Source organism: Chenopodium album, chromosome 25, assembly GCF_948465745.1.
Source record: "Chenopodium album chromosome 25, dcCheAlbu1.1, whole genome shotgun sequence".
NCBI lineage: Eukaryota > Viridiplantae > Streptophyta > Magnoliopsida > Caryophyllales > Amaranthaceae > Chenopodium > Chenopodium album.
In genome coordinates, this window is record NC_137858.1 from 1,728,550 (window position 1) to 1,748,911 (window position 20,362).

Genomic DNA, 20,362 nt, shown 5'->3' on the forward strand with positions numbered 1-20,362 from the left:
AAAAAAAACGCTCCTCCTTCCCTAGCTTCCTCCTCTGCCTGTCTCCTCTATTGAAGTGACTTATGAGTTCTCCATTGAAGCACTTAGCAAGCTTTCTCTCCTCCATTGAAATAGTTTATGTGGTGAGGCAAATTTGTTTATTCATTTTTTAATTTAAATTATTGAATATCAAGTTCACAATCTAGGTTTGTTAAGTTTATTGTCTACGTTTTTTTTCATTAATTTTAGTACTCATATGCATGCATCTGAATCAATTGTAGCGTATATTACGAAATTGACGTTTAAATTTACTGGCAATTGCAAGTTAATTCCATAATTTCTACTTTTTTCACTTTCTCTTGTCTATGGTTTGATTGAATTTTACAACCCTCGATTAATTATTAAATTGAGACAAATTAAATTAATTGTAAAAAGGAGTTTGATTAGGAGACACCATTGTTGTCTAATATGGATACATGAGATATAGCCAAAAGAAGGCTCTCCAAGAATAGAGAACGTAATTGCTAGCCAAATCAATTAGTATTTGCATTGCAAGGAGCTGTTTCTTTGGAAGGGCTAATTGGATGAAAATATATGGAAGAATTCAGTCCCACGATAAAACCTCCTCTCTTATCCTGCAATGTTTCAATTCAATTACCTTTATAATATATTTATGTTTTGTTCTTTATTTTTTTGACTCAATTTTGATGTTTTTGTATAGAATTTATGTTTTGTTCTTTACTGTTTTTGGCTCAATTTTGATGTTTTTGAGTCAAGTTTGATCAACAGATTGAACTTAAAAGCAATAGAAGGAAGTACGGTTGCCAAAATTCTGGAACAATCAGTATGCTCAAAGCTCCTAAAACCTTTCATTAACACTGAAATGGAAATTATTATACTTGTTCAAAGTAAAATTGGTGTAATTATGTATGATTTATTTTATTTTATTTTTGTGAATATGGACTGGTACGGTTTTGACTTTCCCTTTTCTCTATTTATTATGTTCATCTCTTGACCATGATAATACTCTTTGGTCAACAAGTGAATGTCAATGACTTGTGGGATGCCAGAATGGAAAAGGTGATATATGAAGCTCATGGAACTTTGGCTCTAATCTTTCTTATCAATAATTTGTTCTTTACTGTCTGTCTGTTATAATTTCGTTTAGTTTTTATAAGTCTTTTTAGTTTTTTTATAGGAAAATAAGTCTTTTTAGTTTTGTAAAACATTATTTCTGAAAAAGTATGCTGTGACAATAAGGTTAAGAGTCAATAATAAAAATAATTTATTATTTTTACCAAGTGCTAATGATATTGGTCCTGTGGATTGGCTTTCTTATACATATATATTCGTGGCTGATTATGAATTTTGCATTTTATTCAATTGTGAAGATATAACATGAATATATATGTAGATATTCAAGCTCATGTATATGTCAAGCACATCAGTCTCATATATATTCTAACTAATGTTCTTTTGTGACACTTACTATACTTTTTCAACATTTAGTATGCATAATCACATACGTACTAACTTTCACTTAGAATTACTCCCGTAGAGCTCCAATAAATAAGAATTTTCAACATTATAAAACAATTTATCACGAACCTTAATAGTGTTACAAATCGGCTAGCTGTTTCGCGCGTATCGCGCGCGTCAGATCCCCTAGTATATTTATAGTCTGAAATAGGGGAATTTGAAAGGACATTAAACAGGATTAAACATTTAATTAATTTAATCAAATTAAAAAAAAAAAGATGAATTTTAAAGGATTGGTTGCTTTTTCTTGGGACATTGACTTGGCGTTGATTTTGCATTGACGTTTGTTCATTAAAAAAAAAAAAAAAAAAAAAAAAAAAAGGATGTTTAAGGAAATTTATGGTAATCTTACCAACATTTTAAAAAATAAGAATAAGAAAAAAACTTAATTAAATAAAAATTATTGATAAAAACGAACCGTCAATATAAACCAGTAAAAAAAAGTTGTGTAAAAATGTTTTTGATCACTCGAGTACGTCTACTAGAGTTGCAGACTAGCAGTTGACACAACTCATACAAATAACACCTATGTATATTTACATTTTCCCGCTTCTTTTCTTGTACAGATTAATTGTTGAGCACGCTTTTGCTTTCATTTTTGTGTCCCTTCGTTTGCTCTTACTGTTTTGGAATTGGCTAGGCCCGATTTACGATTTAGCTCACTCGTTACGTGTTATGTTTAACTTCTTCAAAAGATCTAGACACGTATAAATTCAACTACAGTATGTACTCCGTATTATTTACATTTTAAGTCAAGTTTGAACTTGCATAACGTGTCTTCTTTTTTTGTGTTTCTTCAAATGAAAGTGGACATAATTCAACACATATCAATAGTATATTGTGTTCTTCCAATAATTTATATTATTGTTCCATATTCACGTATCTTCTATGTTGTAGATTAATAACGGATTGAACCCTTGTCAAATACAACATGAACATTTGTACAAAGCCCTAATTTTCCCCCGTCTTTTGTTCAAGTGGTTAAGAACCGAATCATCCTATCCTTGGCAATTTTCTTGAAGTTTACTTTTTTTAAAAAAACTTGATATCAATCTATCATCCTTTAATTTTGCAAATTCATATATGCTGCCAAATTCATATATGTTTGACTCTTTTATTTATTGAGCTCCTTTCATAATTTTCTCCATGGTTAAAGTTCTCATTTCTATATTATAGATTAAAAAATTCTCAAGCATACATGCTCGTGATTATCTATTAATGAAATTTATTAATTTCTCTGTTTTTTTTAGTTGACACCATTTGACTTTTACACTATTCACACAACACAATTTAACTCGCATTTGTAGTTTATAGATACGATAATACATATTCATGTGTGATATTATTTGAATCGTTTCAATGTATATTTTATTAATATCCACTTTCTATAATTTTACAATGATAATTTAGAGATATTAATCGTTAAAAACATGCGTTGACAAACGTGTTTATAGAAATGTGTCAACTAAAAAAACAGATGAAGTATACAATTATACATTGAAATTTTTAAAATTCTACATTATGTCCCCCTTATAGAGACATCTATTATACATTCCGCACATGACCTATAATATGTTTAGGACAATCTTAACTAACAATCATATATGTTATATACTCATATAATTTATTTATTTTTTTACACGGTAAGATACGAGGGTGTCCTTTTTATCACATAAGAGGTGGGATTAGGATCGAACCCAAATCACTCTCGAGGGAGATGGGGGGACTAACCATCCCTCAACTCCTCGATCCTCTATATACTCATATAATTGAATTGTTATTGCAAAGGACATTTCCAATGACAATGCACCAGCTCCACTAACAAGTTGTGCATTGTTCTTGGAAAAGTCTATAAATCGTTCCTTTTGAGTTTCCATTAGCGATTTCTCAAAAATGAAGCGAAATTGCATCGTATGTACGTACAAGCAAGGCTTACAACCCTTGTCGGAGTTGGTGTTGCAAACATTTCTTTATCAAATTAAACAAGCAAGTGTATTATGTATCTATGTATTATAATACAATAATGTCTTTCAAGTTTACTCTTTCGTACTTCCTTGTTCATTGTACTCTTATCTTTACCATTGCACCAGGTTGGCAAACAATGTTGTTATATATGTATGTACTATGTAGTTATGTACTAAACTGTCCAACATCAATAAGGGAGTATGTTTGGTGGAGTAACATCACACACCGATGAATAAATATTACGGAGTACTTAGGGTGGTAATGGGGGCAAGGTTAAGTGCCTGTTCTGATTTACATAATTGAACTAAACTCAATTGAACTAAACAGAGCTGAAATGAATATTTTATGAGAGAAGGAAATTAGGAGCTAAAGTGAACTGAACTGAGCTGAAATGAATATTTTATGAGAGATAGGAAATTAGGAGCGGAATTGAACTGAATTGATTAGAGCTGAATTGAACTGAAATTAAGCTGAGGTAAAGAGGCCCTAACATCACGAGTCTATGACTCTGTGTTATTTTACGGGGCCAAATTACACTTAACAAAATCGACATACAAGTATTTGAAGATTCTAATCCGTATTAACCAAACCGGATATTGGATCAAAACCCGAAAATCCAAGTAGAAATTGAAAAACCGAACCACCCTCCGGAAGCCATGAACATAAACACTTACCGGAGCAATTGATGATTTGGTAGGTAATGGAAGAAACTCAATCGTTGGAAGGTGGAAATTCATGGGGAAATATTATTTCTGACAAAGTTTTCTCTCTCTTCAACTCTCTCCCTAAAAAGGGCAAACCTCAAGGCCGCGAAGTCACTGTTTTGGCTGCATTTCTTCTATCGTCTCCTTCGCAAGGTAACCCCATTTCCCTCCATATTGTTCTCTCCTCAATTGGGTCAATTCTTACTAGTTAGTGTTCCCTTCAATTCATCGACTTGTTTTAGAATTACCCTTTTGATTTTATGGGTTGAATTTGAGAATTAATTGCTGAAAACTTCTGGGGTTGCAGATTTGGAGGTGGTTGCTTTGGGTACTGGGACTAAATGTTTGCCCAGATCAAGTCGGAGTTCAAATGGGGATGTTGTGAATGATTCTCATGCTGAGATTATTGCTAGAAGAGCTTTGTTAAGGTAGTGATTCTTTTGTGTATTTCATGGTTATGGGTCTTATAACGATTTATGTTAGCCGACCTCAAATCATTTTGGGACGAGGGCTTTGTTGTTGTTCTTGTTGATGGTTGTAGTGTTGTATTAGTGATATTATATATGTGATTGAACATTTAATGGTGATAAGGAGATGTTGAGTAAATTTGAATAGATGTACAATTGTTAGTTTTAATTGGTTGATACAGGTTTAATTCTGGGAATTAACATGTTCTTGATTGTTTGGTAGCTTGCTGTAGTTGCCTTAGTGAGTCTTAGGAAAATAATGGGATGTTAGTTTGGCCAATTCTTAGCAATTTTTTGATTTAGGTGCTTCTTTTGACGCGGGGTATGCAAAGGGCTCACTGAAACATCCTGTTGTCAAAGTTGTGTATATGGATGACTTTGTGATAGATCTCATTGATGTTTTGAAGCTGCTTAGACGTGTATTCTGTGTGATTTACAGTGGCTGCAATCGATAGGAATTGTAATCAGTTATATCATGCGCATCTGTGCCATTTGATCATGAATTCATAAACCAGCTTATCTGGCATATACATTTATATGTTATGCAATTTTGTTTGGCACTTTAAGTCTCAATTGAGCTAACATCATATCTTAATTGTTCAGTGACCACTTTGTGGTGGTGGTTATTTGTTAAAGACTTAAATTATGTCTCAAGCAGAATATCATTCTTAAGGCAGATAGTTGGAGCTACCTGATTAATATTGTGGCAAATATAACATTTTTGTTTTCTTCTCTTGGCAAAACATCAGGTTCTTCTATTCACAGATTCATTCTTATTGCGATTTAAGTGGGAAACCACAAGGTGTCAATGGCAGAAAGTTGCCTATTTATCTGGAGACTGATGGGTCTGGTCAAGGGCGATACAAGATCAAAGAGGGTTGGGATTTACATATGTATATTTCACAGCTTCCATGTGAGTTTAACTATATCTTATTTCTTTCATCTCTTGCGGGTTAGGGATGTGTCCCAAATTATCTATTTATTCTCATTTTGGGGACTTTTATTATATTTTTATAGGTGGGGATGCTTCACTTAGTTTGCCACAATCCTTGAGAAATATTTCCTTTGGAGAAGAGGCCCCAACATCGTCAACAAATGTGTTTCATCCTCCTGGAGAAAAAACTTCCGAGACTTTAGTGAAGAAGAATGGTTGAATGTATTCTTTCATCTTCTCTATCTCTACAGTTATTACATTATATCGTGATACATTTTTGTATTATACTAGATGTATCCTGTCTGCAGCGGCTTCTACAGTAAGCAGATCAAGTTGCCAATTGCCATACAGCTTTTTGTGCTTTTGATTAAACATGAAATCAGCCAAAGTTTATTGAGTAGAAGAAATTTTATAGACTCATTGTATGGCCTTTATGAGATAATGCCTGGAACCTTACAAATGGGGGAGACATAGAGACATTGCTAGATCAGTAGATCCTCATGTTAAAATTTAAGATTATGAGATAATTATCATTAGTTAAAATTTATGGTGTATTACATATTTGTCAGATTGTGTTAGAAAATTGTAATGCATGTCCCTTGTCTCTGGATTTTCATCATGTGTTAGTCTCTAAATTTTGAAAAATTTTCTTGGTCACTTTTTTGCAGGTGACTGTCCAACAATAACTGGCTTAGTCCAAAGAAAGCCTGGCCGTGGTGTCACTACTTCATCTGTTAGCTGTTCTGACAAAATAGCACGCTGGAATGTTGTTGGAATACAAGGTCTGTACGTGTCTCTGTCACTGGAGGCTTCCATGTGTGTTAAGAATTCTGATCTTTTAAAATAAATCTATGAGCAACCAGACCATAATTTAGTAATTTCTTGTGTATGAGTTCTGTTTGTGACGAAGAAGTTTGGTAGTTTGATCTTTCTATTGTCAATGAGAAACTGATAAAAATGGTTTAAGATCTTTTAAATCTATTCATCCTATCCATGGAAGCTTGGCATATTGCTAGCAACTCCACACATAACAAAAAGGAACTATAGAATGCATAGAAGTAAAGAAAACCAGCAAAGATTAGTCAAGATTGGAGTTAAGGTCCTTAAGGAGTACTGTTTCAGTCATGATTTGCTGGGTTATTATGGTTGGGATAAAGAACAAAGAATGTAAAAAGCTGCAAGGCAATCAGAAACACTACATTGGTATTCTGAATATGAGGAAAAAAAATACAAGTCTGTTTATGAATAGAAACATCATTTATTTTGTTGTTATTCATAGAGCTATGGTCTGTCTTTGATAACAAGTCGTCTACTTTACTTTCTTATCAGGTGCTCTGCTTTCCTACCTGCTCCAACCTGTTTATATTTCTTCAGTCACCATTGGGCAATCATGTAGTAGTTCTCAAACCCTTTCCCTGAAGGAAAACTTGAAGAGGGCGTTGTATGATAGGCTAACACCTTTATCAAATATGTTAGTTGATCCTTTTCTAATTAATGAGGTATGTATACTGTGTTAAATTTCAATGCAGTATGCTCTTCTAGTCTTCTGCTCATCATAAAATTGGCCTCTTGATTTTGCAGCCTTTATTTTTTGAAGCACCTGTCCCACCTAAGGAATTTCAGCATCTTGGTTCTGCTCAGGCGACTTTAACCTGTGGGTGAGTCTTTAATTGGTTGTTCATGTCCTGGTGTGGTGGATATGTGACTTTGAGTTGCAAAATTCAAGCCGCGATGATGTGCAGGTACTCTATATGCTGGAATAAGCATGAATTACATGAGGTTATTCTTGGGACTACTGGAAGAAAACAAGGAACCTCTTCAAAGGGAGCATTATTTCCATCCACGCAGTCATCCTTGTGCAAGTAATTTTTAATTTATATATTTGTTGCAATCCTATTTGCTTAATTTTTTTTCTTCATGGTAAATCTTTCTTAAGGATAATTATCACTTGGCTGATTTATTTATTAATATTATTAAATTCTGATAAGTCATGTACTAAAAATGTTTAAGGTGACTTTGCTTACATCTGGACAACTTGACCTCCTTAGAGGATTGAACCTTGTTAGGTTAAGTGGTAGTGTTGATAATGTTTGTGTGTATATAGTTGTAAATGGTATCAGGTGTCCCTCTCTATCTTGTGTCTCATATCAATTATTGTGCATATTGCAGGAGGAGATTATTGGAATGTTTTTTGTCCTTGAGGTGCAATTCTTCGGGTGATTGGAAAAACAAAACAATTTCATATAGAGAACTTAAGGTAACATGACATTGGCTTTGATCCCCTTCAATCTTTTTCACTTTCTGGTTCTTTCATTAAAATTTAATCCCTTCCTATTGCCAGAATATAATCCTGCTTTTCTGAAGTTCTTAATTCATTATGATATCATTTGCAGGAAAATGCTCATGAGTACAACCAAATGTCTAAGATATTGAAGGGAAGCTCAACTTTCTGCAATTGGCTCGTGAAACCTGTTGATTCTGATATGTTCTCTATTAGCTCGTAGAGAGGTAAATGACTTTCTTCAAGGTCAACTTGAAATTGATCCTTTTTTTTATTTTATATATTTATTTTTTATTTATTTTTTTTCCTGATGGAAAGTAAAGTAATTGTAGAAATGCTAACTGTTGATTGAACTAGTTGAATGGCTGTTTTTCAATGTGTATGCATTAGCTTTTCATGGAAATTGGTTCATTGATTTGAACGTGGCACATTCTTTCAGCATTCCAAATGACTTGAAACCTTGTATATTCTGCAATCAACCCATTGAATGAAGAAATTAAATTGTGGAAAAATCATGTATGTTCAGGATATAGTAGATTCCTGTTAAACTGAAATTTAGATCCAATATATGTGTGAATAATGCTAGATTTAGAGTGAAATCTGAAGAATCTTAATCAGAAAGGCAGAAAAATCTTAATAATGTAATTTTGGTGTTTTAGAAGTTCATGAGCTAGCCACAGATTATCAGAGCCACTGAAGCAAGATCTATCCTAATTTTTTTCCCTTCTTATATCCCTTTTCTGAAGGGCATACCTTCTCTTTGATGAAATACTTTCTAAATTTTCAATACTTGTTGGGTCAATACTAAAAAATGTAGCAACCTCAACCGCATAGGTTATGTGGATGCGCTTTCTTCCTCAAGCATCCACATTTACCGTTACAACTTGATTGCTACTAGTTTTAGTGCGATCCACTTTTTATCATTCACACATGGATATCTTGCACCTGATTTTCACTTTGTTAGAGAGCATTATCAATTGAGCAATATGTTGATGCCCTTACGAAACCTCTTTGCTTAAACACATCGTTATCCGTGTGTGTAGCAATGTAGCATGATAAGAGTTTAGCCTAGATCAAACCAAATTAAGGTTAAAGTTATTGCAACAGGACGTAATCGGCATGAATTGCATGGCAGTACAGGTTACAAGATTTTGCCTTTGTTACTGTTTTGCAGCTGGAGAGATAACGTGAAGCTCAAGAAAATTCTTGGAGCAACATGTAGCATCACTTGAGCATTCAAAGGCGTAAACAATGTGACCCCAATACGGTTCAACATCATATACACAAGAAGGATCCTCTTTGGAACATGCAATACGGCCTGACATACAAGAAAAAGGTGACTTATGGCCCCACTTAGTCACGAAATCAATGTCTTTAATACCATTGTTTTGCTTCCTAGTTTCCATTGTAGCTAGATTTATTAAAATCTACAGTATATATGATACACTTTTAGGCATAGACATCACAGACCCTGACTGCCATGAAAAACGAGTTTAAGCTCTTTGGTCGGAAATTTTTGGGTTATGGAAGTTATCATGCACTCGGTAGGGTAAACATAGTCACTGGACCACGATGTCGAGAATCGAAGATACGGGCTGTAGCTGTCAATGTCTTATTCTGTCTATTCTTGCTCTTCACCCTCCTATTTTGCTACGAACTTTTTCTTGGTTGGAGTAATTCTGTAAGTCAAATTTTAAACTTTGTTTTTAATTAGCGAAGTCTTTGTTGCTATAACTCTTTACGTTTAACAATAGATCAATTAGATATCTAAAATGAAATCAGAAAAAAAAAAAAAAAAAAAAAAAAAAAAGATTAGATATTGGATAACTTTCATATAATTTCGCTCCCCCTTGTGAGGCTTAGATTTGTTCTTGTTATAGTTGTATTTCATCAATCTGACTATTGGACTATGATGTGTTCTTAATACCTCATATATGTATTGTACATGTTTCAATCCAGAAACTACTTATTTCGACATCTAGTTCCTTACCATCACCGCCACCACCGCCATCCCAACAATATCCACTACAATGTGTCATCAATAGTACCGCCCAATCATGTCCTCACAACTACCCTACAAGCTACATCTCTACGGATCCTGATCATCCAGCAACATGCCCGGACTACTTCCGTTGGATCCACGAAGATCTACGGCCATGGAAGGAAACGGGTGTCACGAAACAAATGGTTGAAGCGGGTCAAAAGACTGCCAACTTTAAGCTAGTGATCCTAGAAGGAAGGGTGTATGTAGAGAAGTATAAGGATTCAATTCAAACTAGAGATAAGTTCACTTTGTGGGGAATCCTACAACTACTAAGGCGGTATCCTGGGAGATTGCCTGATTTAGAGCTAATGTTTGATTGTGGTGATAGGCCAGTAATTCCAGCAAAGAATTTTAAGAAGCCTAATTCTGGGCCACCACCCTTGTTTAAGTATTGTTCTGATCCATGGAGTTTGGACATTGTTTTCCCTGATTGGTCCTTTTGGGGTTGGTAAGTTTAAGCTTCTCGTTTTAAATTTCTTGATTTTAACTTGAGATCAAATCTCATCTACATCGTTTCCCGGTTGCTCTCGACGTCAAAGAGGAAAAGAAAATGGATTATAGTTATCTAATTAATTTTCCTATAATTGGTATGTAGATTTGATTGTAATGTTGTGTATAATTGAGTAGGCCGGAGTGTAACATAAAGCCATGGAGAAACACATCTAGTGAAATACAAGGAGGGAGCAAGATGATGAAATGGAAGGACAGGATACCCTTAGCTTATTGGAGAGGCAACCCTAAAGTTGCACCATGGAGGGCAGATTTGCTCAAGTGCAATGCTACGAACATTACTGATTGGAACGTTCGCATCTATACTCAGGTCTCTTTTCTTCAATCGACGTGAACATTTCCATTAGGTAGTTCAATACCATCATATACGTTAAATCGGACGTGTTGAAAACTAAACATGATCAAGACAACACCCTAAAACATCAATCTCATTTCAGAAAGGAGCATTATACATTTCATTATTGAATTGGGTCGTTTTCAAAACCACTTTGCCCTAATAGAGGGTAGTTAAGTTTAAACTCAAATCATTTACATTTGATTGCAGAACTGGGAAAAACAAGCTAAAGTAGGGTTTAAAGAATCCAACCTCAAAGATCAGTGCACCCATAGGTATTATATTAAACTCATTAGTTTATTTTTTACAATTATTTTATACTATTAATCTATTTTAATATTAATTTCATATCATAAAGGTACAAGATCTATATTGAAGGATGGGCTTGGTCAGTTAGTGAGAAATACATTCTAGGATGTGATTCTATGACATTGGTAGTAAAGCCCACATATCATGATTTTTTCAATAGAGGGATGCTGCCCTTGGTCCACTATTGGCCCATTAAGAATAACAATGATAAATGCAAATCTCTCAAGTTTGCTGTTGAATGGGGAAATAGTCACGTTGATAAGGTAATTAAACGTCACATTATTTGTATAGTGTGACTTAAATTTGTTAATCTCGTATTAATCTATATGATTGAATAGGCTCAGGAGATAGGGCAGGCTGCAAGTAGGTACATCCATGAAGATATGAAGATGGACTATGTTTATGATTATATGTTTCATTTGTTGAATGAATATGCAAAGCTATTAAGGTTTAAACCCTCGATTCCTCCCAAAGCGGTTGAGCTTTGTTCCGAGGCTATGGCATGTAGAGTTGAAGGTAATTGGAGGAAGTTCATGGAGGAATCCTTAGAAAAATCTCCAAGTAATGGAATTCCTTGTTCAATTCTATGCCACCTCCTTATGATCCCTTATCTTTTATAGGTTTTCTAGTGAAGAAAGCTAATTTGACAAGACAAGTAGAGATTTGGGAAGATGAGTATTGGGATAATTTGAACCCTAAAAGGAAACCTTGATTGAATTACATCTTTCGTATTCTTGTGCATTGTAGATGTCGTCACGAATTAATGACAGTGCTCAACTTTCGTACCTATCCCAAGATTGATAATGAATAGTGTGGTATGAATCTTTCAAACGAAAGCAAACTAAACTAATCGATCTATTTCCATAATAGTCAATGTTAACTCGATCACATCATTGTATAAATTGATAATGTTTGATCATTTACTTGACATTTCACTCTCATAAACAAATTTGTCATTACTTCTTTTTTTTCTCTTCTAAATAAAATAGTGAAAACAATACACCTAGAATTCGAGAAATAAATACTCAAAAAATTTAGTCTACTCAACAACCAAGATTTAAAATCATTATTTAATGTGCAAGGTTTAGATTGGTTTGTGTTTGCTACAAATTTGCTAGCCGATCGTACTCTTTGCGCTAAACAAGTAGTATGAGTATTTAAACTTGACCTAATTGGTCTCTTTCTCATAGGCCAATATTTAAAATAACATGTGAATGTAGGAAAAGCCATGGCATGTAACATGGAAAAGCCATGGAGAAATTGATCCCAAAATATAATACTTCTTAAAAGCAATTACACCATTTTATAATTGACTATAATTATAACTTAAGTAACATGTAAACTTGTAAATATAATGTAACTTTCTTAATAAAGAACGAAATATTTAACTTCTTTCTATAAAGTATCTTATTTACTGCTTTGTTGAAATGCCTCACCTTAAAAAAAAAAATCAGAGCTAATCAGTTATAATAAGGGTGATTAGGTCCAATCTAATCATCGAGTCTAAGATCATGTCTAATCAAACAAGCTTAAATAAGTTTAGGTGAAGAGAGCACATCTATGATGAAACTACATGATCTTAATATTAGAACGAATGGTACAATTATTTTTTTTGGTGTAAACTAAGAAAGCCTTAAATACAACGAAATACGTGAGATTCGTTTCTAGGATTTGAGCTCTACCTTTAAAACTTTAACCAAATAAATTACTATAAAGATAAAGTTTAATTCAGACAAGATGATTGTATTAGTCAAATATTACAAATTTAAAAATCTTACCACACAAAAGACCAAGTGCATCATCATCATTCACCAAACTTTGTCAGATGTAAGAATCTGATCTATTAAATCATGTGTATAATACCTTAATGGAATCTCAATAATGTATCCAACAAAATAAGTATACTACGTGTATAAAAACTACTTCCTCCGTTTTCTTTTATATGCAACACACACTTTTTCACGGCATTTAAGAATTATAGTATAGTATAATTAATATTCAGAATATGCTAGATTAACCATGCTAATGGGCTAGTCATGTCTCTCACTCCCCATTTCCCAACCACCCAAAAAAATTAAAAATAACAAAAATAAAACTGCTTACAAGTCAAACTAAGCTTCAGAGACTATCAAAAACACATGCCAACAAATCAACATCACTTTTTTTTTTCTTTTTTGTACTAGTATATTACAATAATGTTTCATTCATGAAAAAGCAACAATTAATTATATAATTTTGTCTTTAATCAGTAATTGGTTAATTTATTCTTTTTTCTAGGGTGCTCATAAATATTGAGAATAAAAACTGGGTGCTAAATAGTTCATCAACCCACCAAAAAAATCTAATGGTGGTGGGGAAGATTGATATGGCTTGGTTTACTGTCAATAAAAAGAAAATTCTCTTCTATTTTTACATCTTTCTCTTCCTTGGTTGCATCCTTCTAGTTCGACGCTTCGATCACACTGTTGTAAGTCTTTAATTTGATCATATAATTTTTACGGTACAGGATTCTCTCCAGTTACTAGACGGTCTAATTACTCGAGTTAGAATATTTTAACTCGTAACTTGATGGTCGAGTAATTGGAGAGAATCCTCGCTTACTCGTTGAAGAATCCTTCTTTCTTGCTATTTTTATTATTGTTATCAGCTTTTATACAATTTTTGGGTTTGGTCATTACCGACATTTTAATGCACCGAACCCCATCAGAACTAGCAAGTTAAATTGTTACATATTGTCAATATATTCATTATGATTTCTTGTTTCTTGTTTTTAATTCCATTGATTTTGATTTTCAGCCTTCAATTAAGATCACAAATTACAGCAAATCACCAGATTCAAGCAACATAAACCCCCCAACCTCACTAAATAACACACAAAAGAATGCAATACATTCATCAAAACCAACAGAATACCCTCTCATTTGTCCCAAAACAAGCACAAACCAAACATGTCTTAAAACCAACTATCCAACCACAATAGAAGTCAATGAGGCAAATATCATATCATCCTCAATCGACTCGTGCCCGAATTACTTTCGATGGATCCACGAAGATTTACGAACTTGGGTATCAAAAGGAATCTCAAAGGAATCAGTAGAAGCCGGAAAGAACATCGCGTCTTTCCGGCTAATAATATTGGAGGGAAGATTATTTCTTGAAAGGTATAAAAGAACATATGAAACAAGAGATATGTTCACAATTTGGGGGTTTTTGCAACTGCTAAGATTGTACCCTGGAAAATTGCCTGATTTGGATATAATGTTTGAGAGTGGTGATAAACCAGTGATTAAGAAGAGTGATTATGATGAAGCTGCTGTTAATTACACTTCACCTGTTCCTATGTTTCATTATTGTGGAGATGATCAACATTTTGATATTCCTTTCCCAGATTGGTCTTTTTGGGGTTGGTAATGTTTCTCCTTTCTCTCCTTTATTTTATTTTATTTTAATAATGTCCGTCATTAATTTACTCGTAACACTCTTTCTGTCCTTAAATAATTGTTATAAATTCCCGACTTTTTCTAATTTGATGTCTTGAAGTGATTTTATATAGAGGGGATAAATTTTTATAACAGTTGTAGTGGTGATGTAAGAAGTATTAGAAAATTCAATAGTATACCATTATAATTTTGGAAAATGTGAATCTAAACATTCTAAAATATCTCGACTATTTATTTTTGTTAATAAGATAGTCCAAATCTAGTTAAGTACAGAGGCAAGACATGTATTGATAATTGATGTTTTTGGGCTCAATGTAGATCTCTTTATGCTACTTTAATTATTAATTATTTTATTTTACGCCATGGTTGATTTATAATAATGTGTGGTGTCTAATTATGTCATTATGTAATGTGTGGTGGACCGTTAAATATAGAAGAGGTGGGGTCTATTAAAATATACATGTATAGCAAATGAATTACTGTACTCTTCTAAAGATTATAATCGTATTTGTATGATTTTATGAAAGTTTCTTGGATTAAATGAGACAATTATAGTGGGACGGAGAAAACAAAATACGCAACTCAAGTTGCTATCGTTAAAGTTATGTTTATCGTAGTTTTAATTCCCATTAAGTGTGTACTAACTATAACTATGGTGCTGCAGGCATGAGAAAAACATAAAGCCATGGGAGGCCCAATTGAATGACATTATTGAAGGCAACCAAAAAGTGAAATGGGTGAATAGAGTGCCCTATGCCTATTGGAAAGGTAATTCTTTAACAGGAAGCAGAAGAGATCTTCTTAAATGCAATTCAACTCGAGGTTCGAAAGCTCAGATTTATGATCAGGTAACCAATCTTTTTATCTTCTACCTAGTAATCTCTAACACAACGTGAAACTATGAAGAACAACTTAAAACTTGACTTGACATGAACTTACCAACATAAATATGATCCATATGTCGTATCTTGTTGTTTTATTCCATGTCTTAACTAACTTTTCACACATTTTGAGTATGATAAAAAAAAAATGACCCTAACCAAATTTGAAGTCATTTGTTATGTTCTTAGACCTTTGTTACTTTTTTTTGTTTCTCAGGGTTCGCCAAAGGAAGTTAATCATGGCTTAGATCAATGCACCCACCGGTAAGTGTAATTTCTCCATTCAGTCATTCACATATATAAGTACAGGGTCACAATGTGTACAAATGATAACGAGTCTATTAACATATGCCACAATTCAGTTTAAGTCCGCTCCAATATCATAAGCCACTTTCTAAGTTTAGTAAGTTAGAATTTGAACTTTTAAATGCATGGCATGGTGAAGTACTGAGATTTCTAATAAAATTTAATTGCATATGTTGATGGATAATGAAGGTACAAAATATACATGGAAGGAAAAGCATGGTCGACGAGTGAGAAATACATACAAGCTTGTGATTCAATGTTACTGCTAGTACAACCAAAATACTACGAGTTTTATACAAGAAGTTTGCTACCATTGAAACAATATTGGCCTATTAATCCCTCCAAATTATGTGAATCCATCAAATTTGCTGTAACTTGGGGAAATAAACATCCAAACAAGGTACACTTTCCTCTTTTCTCTTGACATCTTACGGTGTATGTTTGACCATAAGTATCTTTAGTTACGTACCTAGTTATGAAATTAGGAAAGTTAACAGTTCGGATTATTTTTCTCCACTTTTGAACATCTAAACAAATAAAATCACGAATTGTTGAATCATGATCTTGAATTCTTAACAAAATGCAGGCACAAGAGATAGCAAAGGGTGGAAGCAAGTTCATAACAGAGGAGTTAAACATGAAATACATTTATGATTACATGTTTCATTTGTTAAATGAATACGGAAAACTCATGAAATACAAGCCAACAATTCCTCCAAATGCTGTAGAAGTTTGTACTGAAACATTGGCTTGCAAAACTTCTGGTAAAGAAAAAGAGTGGAAATTAAATTCCCTAGTAAAAGCTCCTTCCCAAACAAGCCCTTGTTCAATTCCTCCTGCTTATGATCCTCATCATCTTCAAACATTTCTTAAAACTAAAGAAGAGATTTTGAGGGATGTTGAGGGTTTGAGTAGAGTAGGATGATAGCTATTTTTTTTGTTTAGATCGAGTATTATATACGGAGTATTGTCCAATTTTGTAAATAAGCACCTTTTTCGGGGGTAAATTATTGGTTACGGATCAGTTTTGTAACTATAAATGAAAAATGCAGCTTGTTATTACTAGCACTCTAACTTATACGAAGTATTTCTTTTTCAAATTATTTTCTAACAGCCCGTAATAATGTTATTCATTTTCTCATTTGACAAAAACTTGTCGCGTGACAAAGATTTTAATTAAAAGAAAAAAAATACATGCCTAGTAGCAATTAAAATGAGAAAATTTCTAGCTAAAGATAGTAAGATAAGTTTCAAGTGTGTGAGGCTATGGAATATGTGATGCATTTTTTCGTTTGACAGAGAAAATTGCGCTTGTACAATTTTCTTTTCTTTTTTCCAACAAGAAAATACGTTTTTTTCTCTGTTGTTTTGGTCTTTTCAATTTCCACACCATACATTGCCAATAATATGGTCAATGTATATTACTCAAGATGCATTCTCAATTGGTAGAAGCCATAACATGGCCTTTCAAGCGAAGGGCTTCAACTGTAATCCTGTTTTATGCCATCCTCCTCGTTGGTGCCTTCATTGGAACCCGGTACATGACCGTTGTAAGTCTCTGATCCATTTTTTTCGATATCATATTCATTTATGTGTTGTTCAACGTTGAAGAATAATGTTCTAGAGCATGATATATTGTGTAATTCATGACTAAATTAATTTATTTTTGAAACTTCATAGCTTGATTATAATTTGTAAGAAAGTAATCGTGTGACGAAATTATACACCCCTTTTTGGCTTTTGTCTTAGAGAGTAATTGTGTAACGTAACGCATGTGCTTGCGACATTTTCAATGTATTTCTATATCAACATTAACGTTACCCCAATACCTTTAAAGAGATTCCCGTTCTAAAAGGACAATCTTCATGCTTGTATTACAAAATATTACTGGGATTGGTTTAAAAGAAACTAATTTTACATTTTTGATTACACAGCCTTCAATTTCAGCAACAAGATTAATCAGAAAAGCACTTCCAGGCTCCAAACAAATAACTGTAACTCAATCTCACCCTTTAAAAAAAACAGAATTTCCTTTACAATGCACCCCTGAATTGATCAATACCACCCAAAAATGCCCTTCCAATTACTACCCTACCACATTCAACCCTACTAACCCATCAACCCGAACATGCCCCGAGTACTTCAAATGGATCCACGAAGACCTCCGGCCTTGGAGAGACACTGGCATCACTAGGGACATGGTTGAAGCAGCTAAAGAATTCGCGTTTTTTAGACTAGTTGTGGTTGATGGTAAAGTGTATTGGGAAAAATACAGAGATGCTTACCAAACAAGAGATGTTTTTACCATTTGGGGGATACTTCAGCTTCTAAGACTGTATCCAGGGAAGCTACCGGACTTGGATATCATGTTCGAGGCAGGGGATGTTCCTGTGGTTCACAAGAGTAACTACACCGGACATGAATCGAATGCTCCTCCTTTGTTTCACTATTGTGGAGATGATGATACTCTTGACATAGTGTTTCCTGACTGGTCCTTTTGGGGCTGGTAAGATCTCTCTTTCAAAAAAATGTACATACTTCTCTTTTTTCGTAAGCACATTAGAGCTGATCATGAGCCAGGCTGCAATTAGGCTGCCCAAATTGGACTAGACCATACTCGATTACTCTAAGCTAGACTTATCACACGAAGTATATAATCGCTTGTGATTGTTCTGTATCCTGATTTTTTTGTTCTTTATAGGCCAGAGATTAACATAAAAGGGTGGGAAGGATTGAAGAAGGATTTAGCAGAAGGAAACAATAGAGTTCCTTGGATGAATAGGTTACCTTTCGCCTTTTGGAAAGGGAATGCTGATATGGGTGACAGAATTAAGCTTCTTCAGTGCAATTCTACTGACCAGTGGAAAACTCAGATTGCTACTCAGGTAACACCAATCCTAAACTAAAATCTTCGTAATCTATATATACACGAAATAATTCACTCAAGTTAATGTGATCATTTGGACTATTTGGCACTTGCAGGATTGGGAGCAAGAAACTAAGCTTGGGTTCAAGTCATCAAATTTAGCTGACCAATGTGTTCATAGGTTGGTATTCATACTGTGATCGCGATTTCTTTGTTTCTTACTTTTCTTGTAATGATTATATACGAAGTATAATGTAAATGGTTAATCTCCTAAATAGATCTGTGTGCTGTACATGTTCTTATTGTAATTTGTTTTTTTCTTGAAAAGGTACAAGATATATATTGAAGGAATCGCGTGGTCTGTGAGTGAGAAATATATTCTAGCATGTAATTCTCTAGCACTTCTTGTAAAACCTAAGTGGTACGAGTTCTTTACGAGAAGCTTAATACCCATGAAGCATTTTTGGCCTATTAATCCTAATCCTGAGAACTTGTGCAAGTCCCTGAAGTTTGCTGTTGATTGGGGTAACAAACATACAGAAAAGGTAAAATGTTACAGATTTTAAAATGTAACATAGTCTTGTGATCATACACCGATAATTAACTAAATTCGTGTTTGTTTATGTAATCAACAGGCACAAAAGATTGGGAAAGCAGGCAGCAAATTTGTCCAAGAACAATTAACCATGGATAATGTCTATGACTATATGTTTCATTTGCTGAATGAGTACGCGAAACTATTAAGGTATAAACCAACTGTGCCACCAGGAGTTAATGAAACGTGCTCAGAGGAAATGGCTTGCCTTCAAGAAGGGTTACAAAAGCAGTTTAGACTAGACAATATGGTTAAGGGTCCTTCCAATACAAACCCATGTATATTAGAACCTCCTCAAGCACCTCAATTTATTAAGGCTTTCTTGGAAAAACAAGATAGTGTAAGAAGGCGCGTGGATGGGTGGGTGGCACAGGGGAGTTCTAGCGAAGATTTATGAGATTAAGATGAAACAGAGATTGAGAAAATGGACGCGGAGGAGGAGGTGGTGGTAGGAATTAATATGCACCAACAAACGTTACAAGTCTTACAACCTTGGCCATATGGCCAAAGTCTAGTAACATAAGGAAACACGTACATGTACGCCTCCTAGAAGGATTTGTTTAGTTGACGACAGCTTCAGGCTCCAACTTTGCACGGCGGATTAACCTAATTTAAGCTTAAAGTGTTGTTAGAAAATGTAAAAAGAAAAAAAAAGTTGAATATGGTTACATTTCTAATGAAAGAGGATCAAAGGGCTTCAGATCTTTGAACAATGATGATGTACAATATATATGGTGTATCAATTTTTTTTGTTAGTGACAATATATTTGTACTCTGTGTGTACTTTTAAATAGATTGTCTCCCATATATCGATTGCCATGTATACTTATGTGTTATTTTAAATTAGGAAAAATTGGCCGCAACAACACCAACTATGACAAAGGTGCGTGTAGCAGCACAACCTTTCAAGGGTGCACTCAACATCACAAACTATGCACTTGGGTGCATATAACAACATAAATGACATTGGCAAAATGTAGATTTCTTCTAAAAGTGAAATCTTAAATATTTTTAATGCCTTTTTGTTTAAAAATATTTTTGATTAATTTCATTCTACTTAATTTTCCATTTTCCATCACATGTAATTAAATAACCATTAAATTGAATTATTTCAAAAAGTTTTCGCCATTATTTTCTATCGTTTGTTTCTTCAATTACTTTTTTTACATCTCATGTGATGATTGACTTAGTTTCCTCTTCCATTATAA

General features: G+C 33.8%; 3 protein-coding genes and 1 pseudogene across 4 annotated transcripts; all 4 read left to right on the forward strand.

Annotated features, from left to right (window-relative positions):
- Positions 1-4,090: 4,090 nt before the first annotated feature.
- Positions 4,091-9,182, forward strand: LOC145613197 (tRNA-specific adenosine deaminase TAD1-like). 2 transcript variants are annotated; one of them, XM_081668258.1, is made up of 11 exons: positions 4,091-4,340; positions 4,495-4,615; positions 5,404-5,567; positions 5,672-5,803; positions 6,257-6,370; positions 6,918-7,087; positions 7,170-7,246; positions 7,331-7,450; positions 7,758-7,845; positions 7,982-8,096; positions 9,044-9,182. In XM_081668258.1, exons 1-10 carry the CDS (start codon positions 4,184-4,186, stop codon positions 8,090-8,092), a joined length of 1,254 nt encoding a protein of 417 aa, XP_081524384.1. In that variant the 5' UTR covers positions 4,091-4,183; the 3' UTR covers positions 8,093-8,096; positions 9,044-9,182. The 2 variants fall into 2 exon arrangements, with proteins under 2 accessions (XP_081524384.1, XP_081524385.1); XM_081668259.1 differs by having other exon boundaries at positions 9,010-9,059.
- A 164-nt stretch (positions 9,183-9,346) lies between these two features.
- Positions 9,347-11,778, forward strand: LOC145613196 (uncharacterized; annotated as a pseudogene).
- A 1,526-nt stretch (positions 11,779-13,304) lies between these two features.
- LOC145614932 (uncharacterized) lies at positions 13,305-16,758 on the forward strand. The gene is made up of 6 exons (XM_081670010.1): positions 13,305-13,533; positions 13,863-14,473; positions 15,171-15,354; positions 15,605-15,651; positions 15,883-16,093; positions 16,280-16,758. Exons 1-6 carry the CDS (start codon positions 13,411-13,413, stop codon positions 16,616-16,618), a joined length of 1,515 nt encoding a protein of 504 aa, XP_081526136.1. The 5' UTR covers positions 13,305-13,410; the 3' UTR covers positions 16,619-16,758.
- A 365-nt stretch (positions 16,759-17,123) lies between these two features.
- On the forward strand, positions 17,124-19,551 carry LOC145615703 (uncharacterized). The gene is made up of 6 exons (XM_081670760.1): positions 17,124-17,243; positions 17,628-18,199; positions 18,395-18,578; positions 18,676-18,740; positions 18,888-19,104; positions 19,195-19,551. Exons 1-6 carry the CDS (start codon positions 17,124-17,126, stop codon positions 19,549-19,551), a joined length of 1,515 nt encoding a protein of 504 aa, XP_081526886.1.
- The last annotated feature ends 811 nt before the right edge of the window (positions 19,552-20,362 follow it).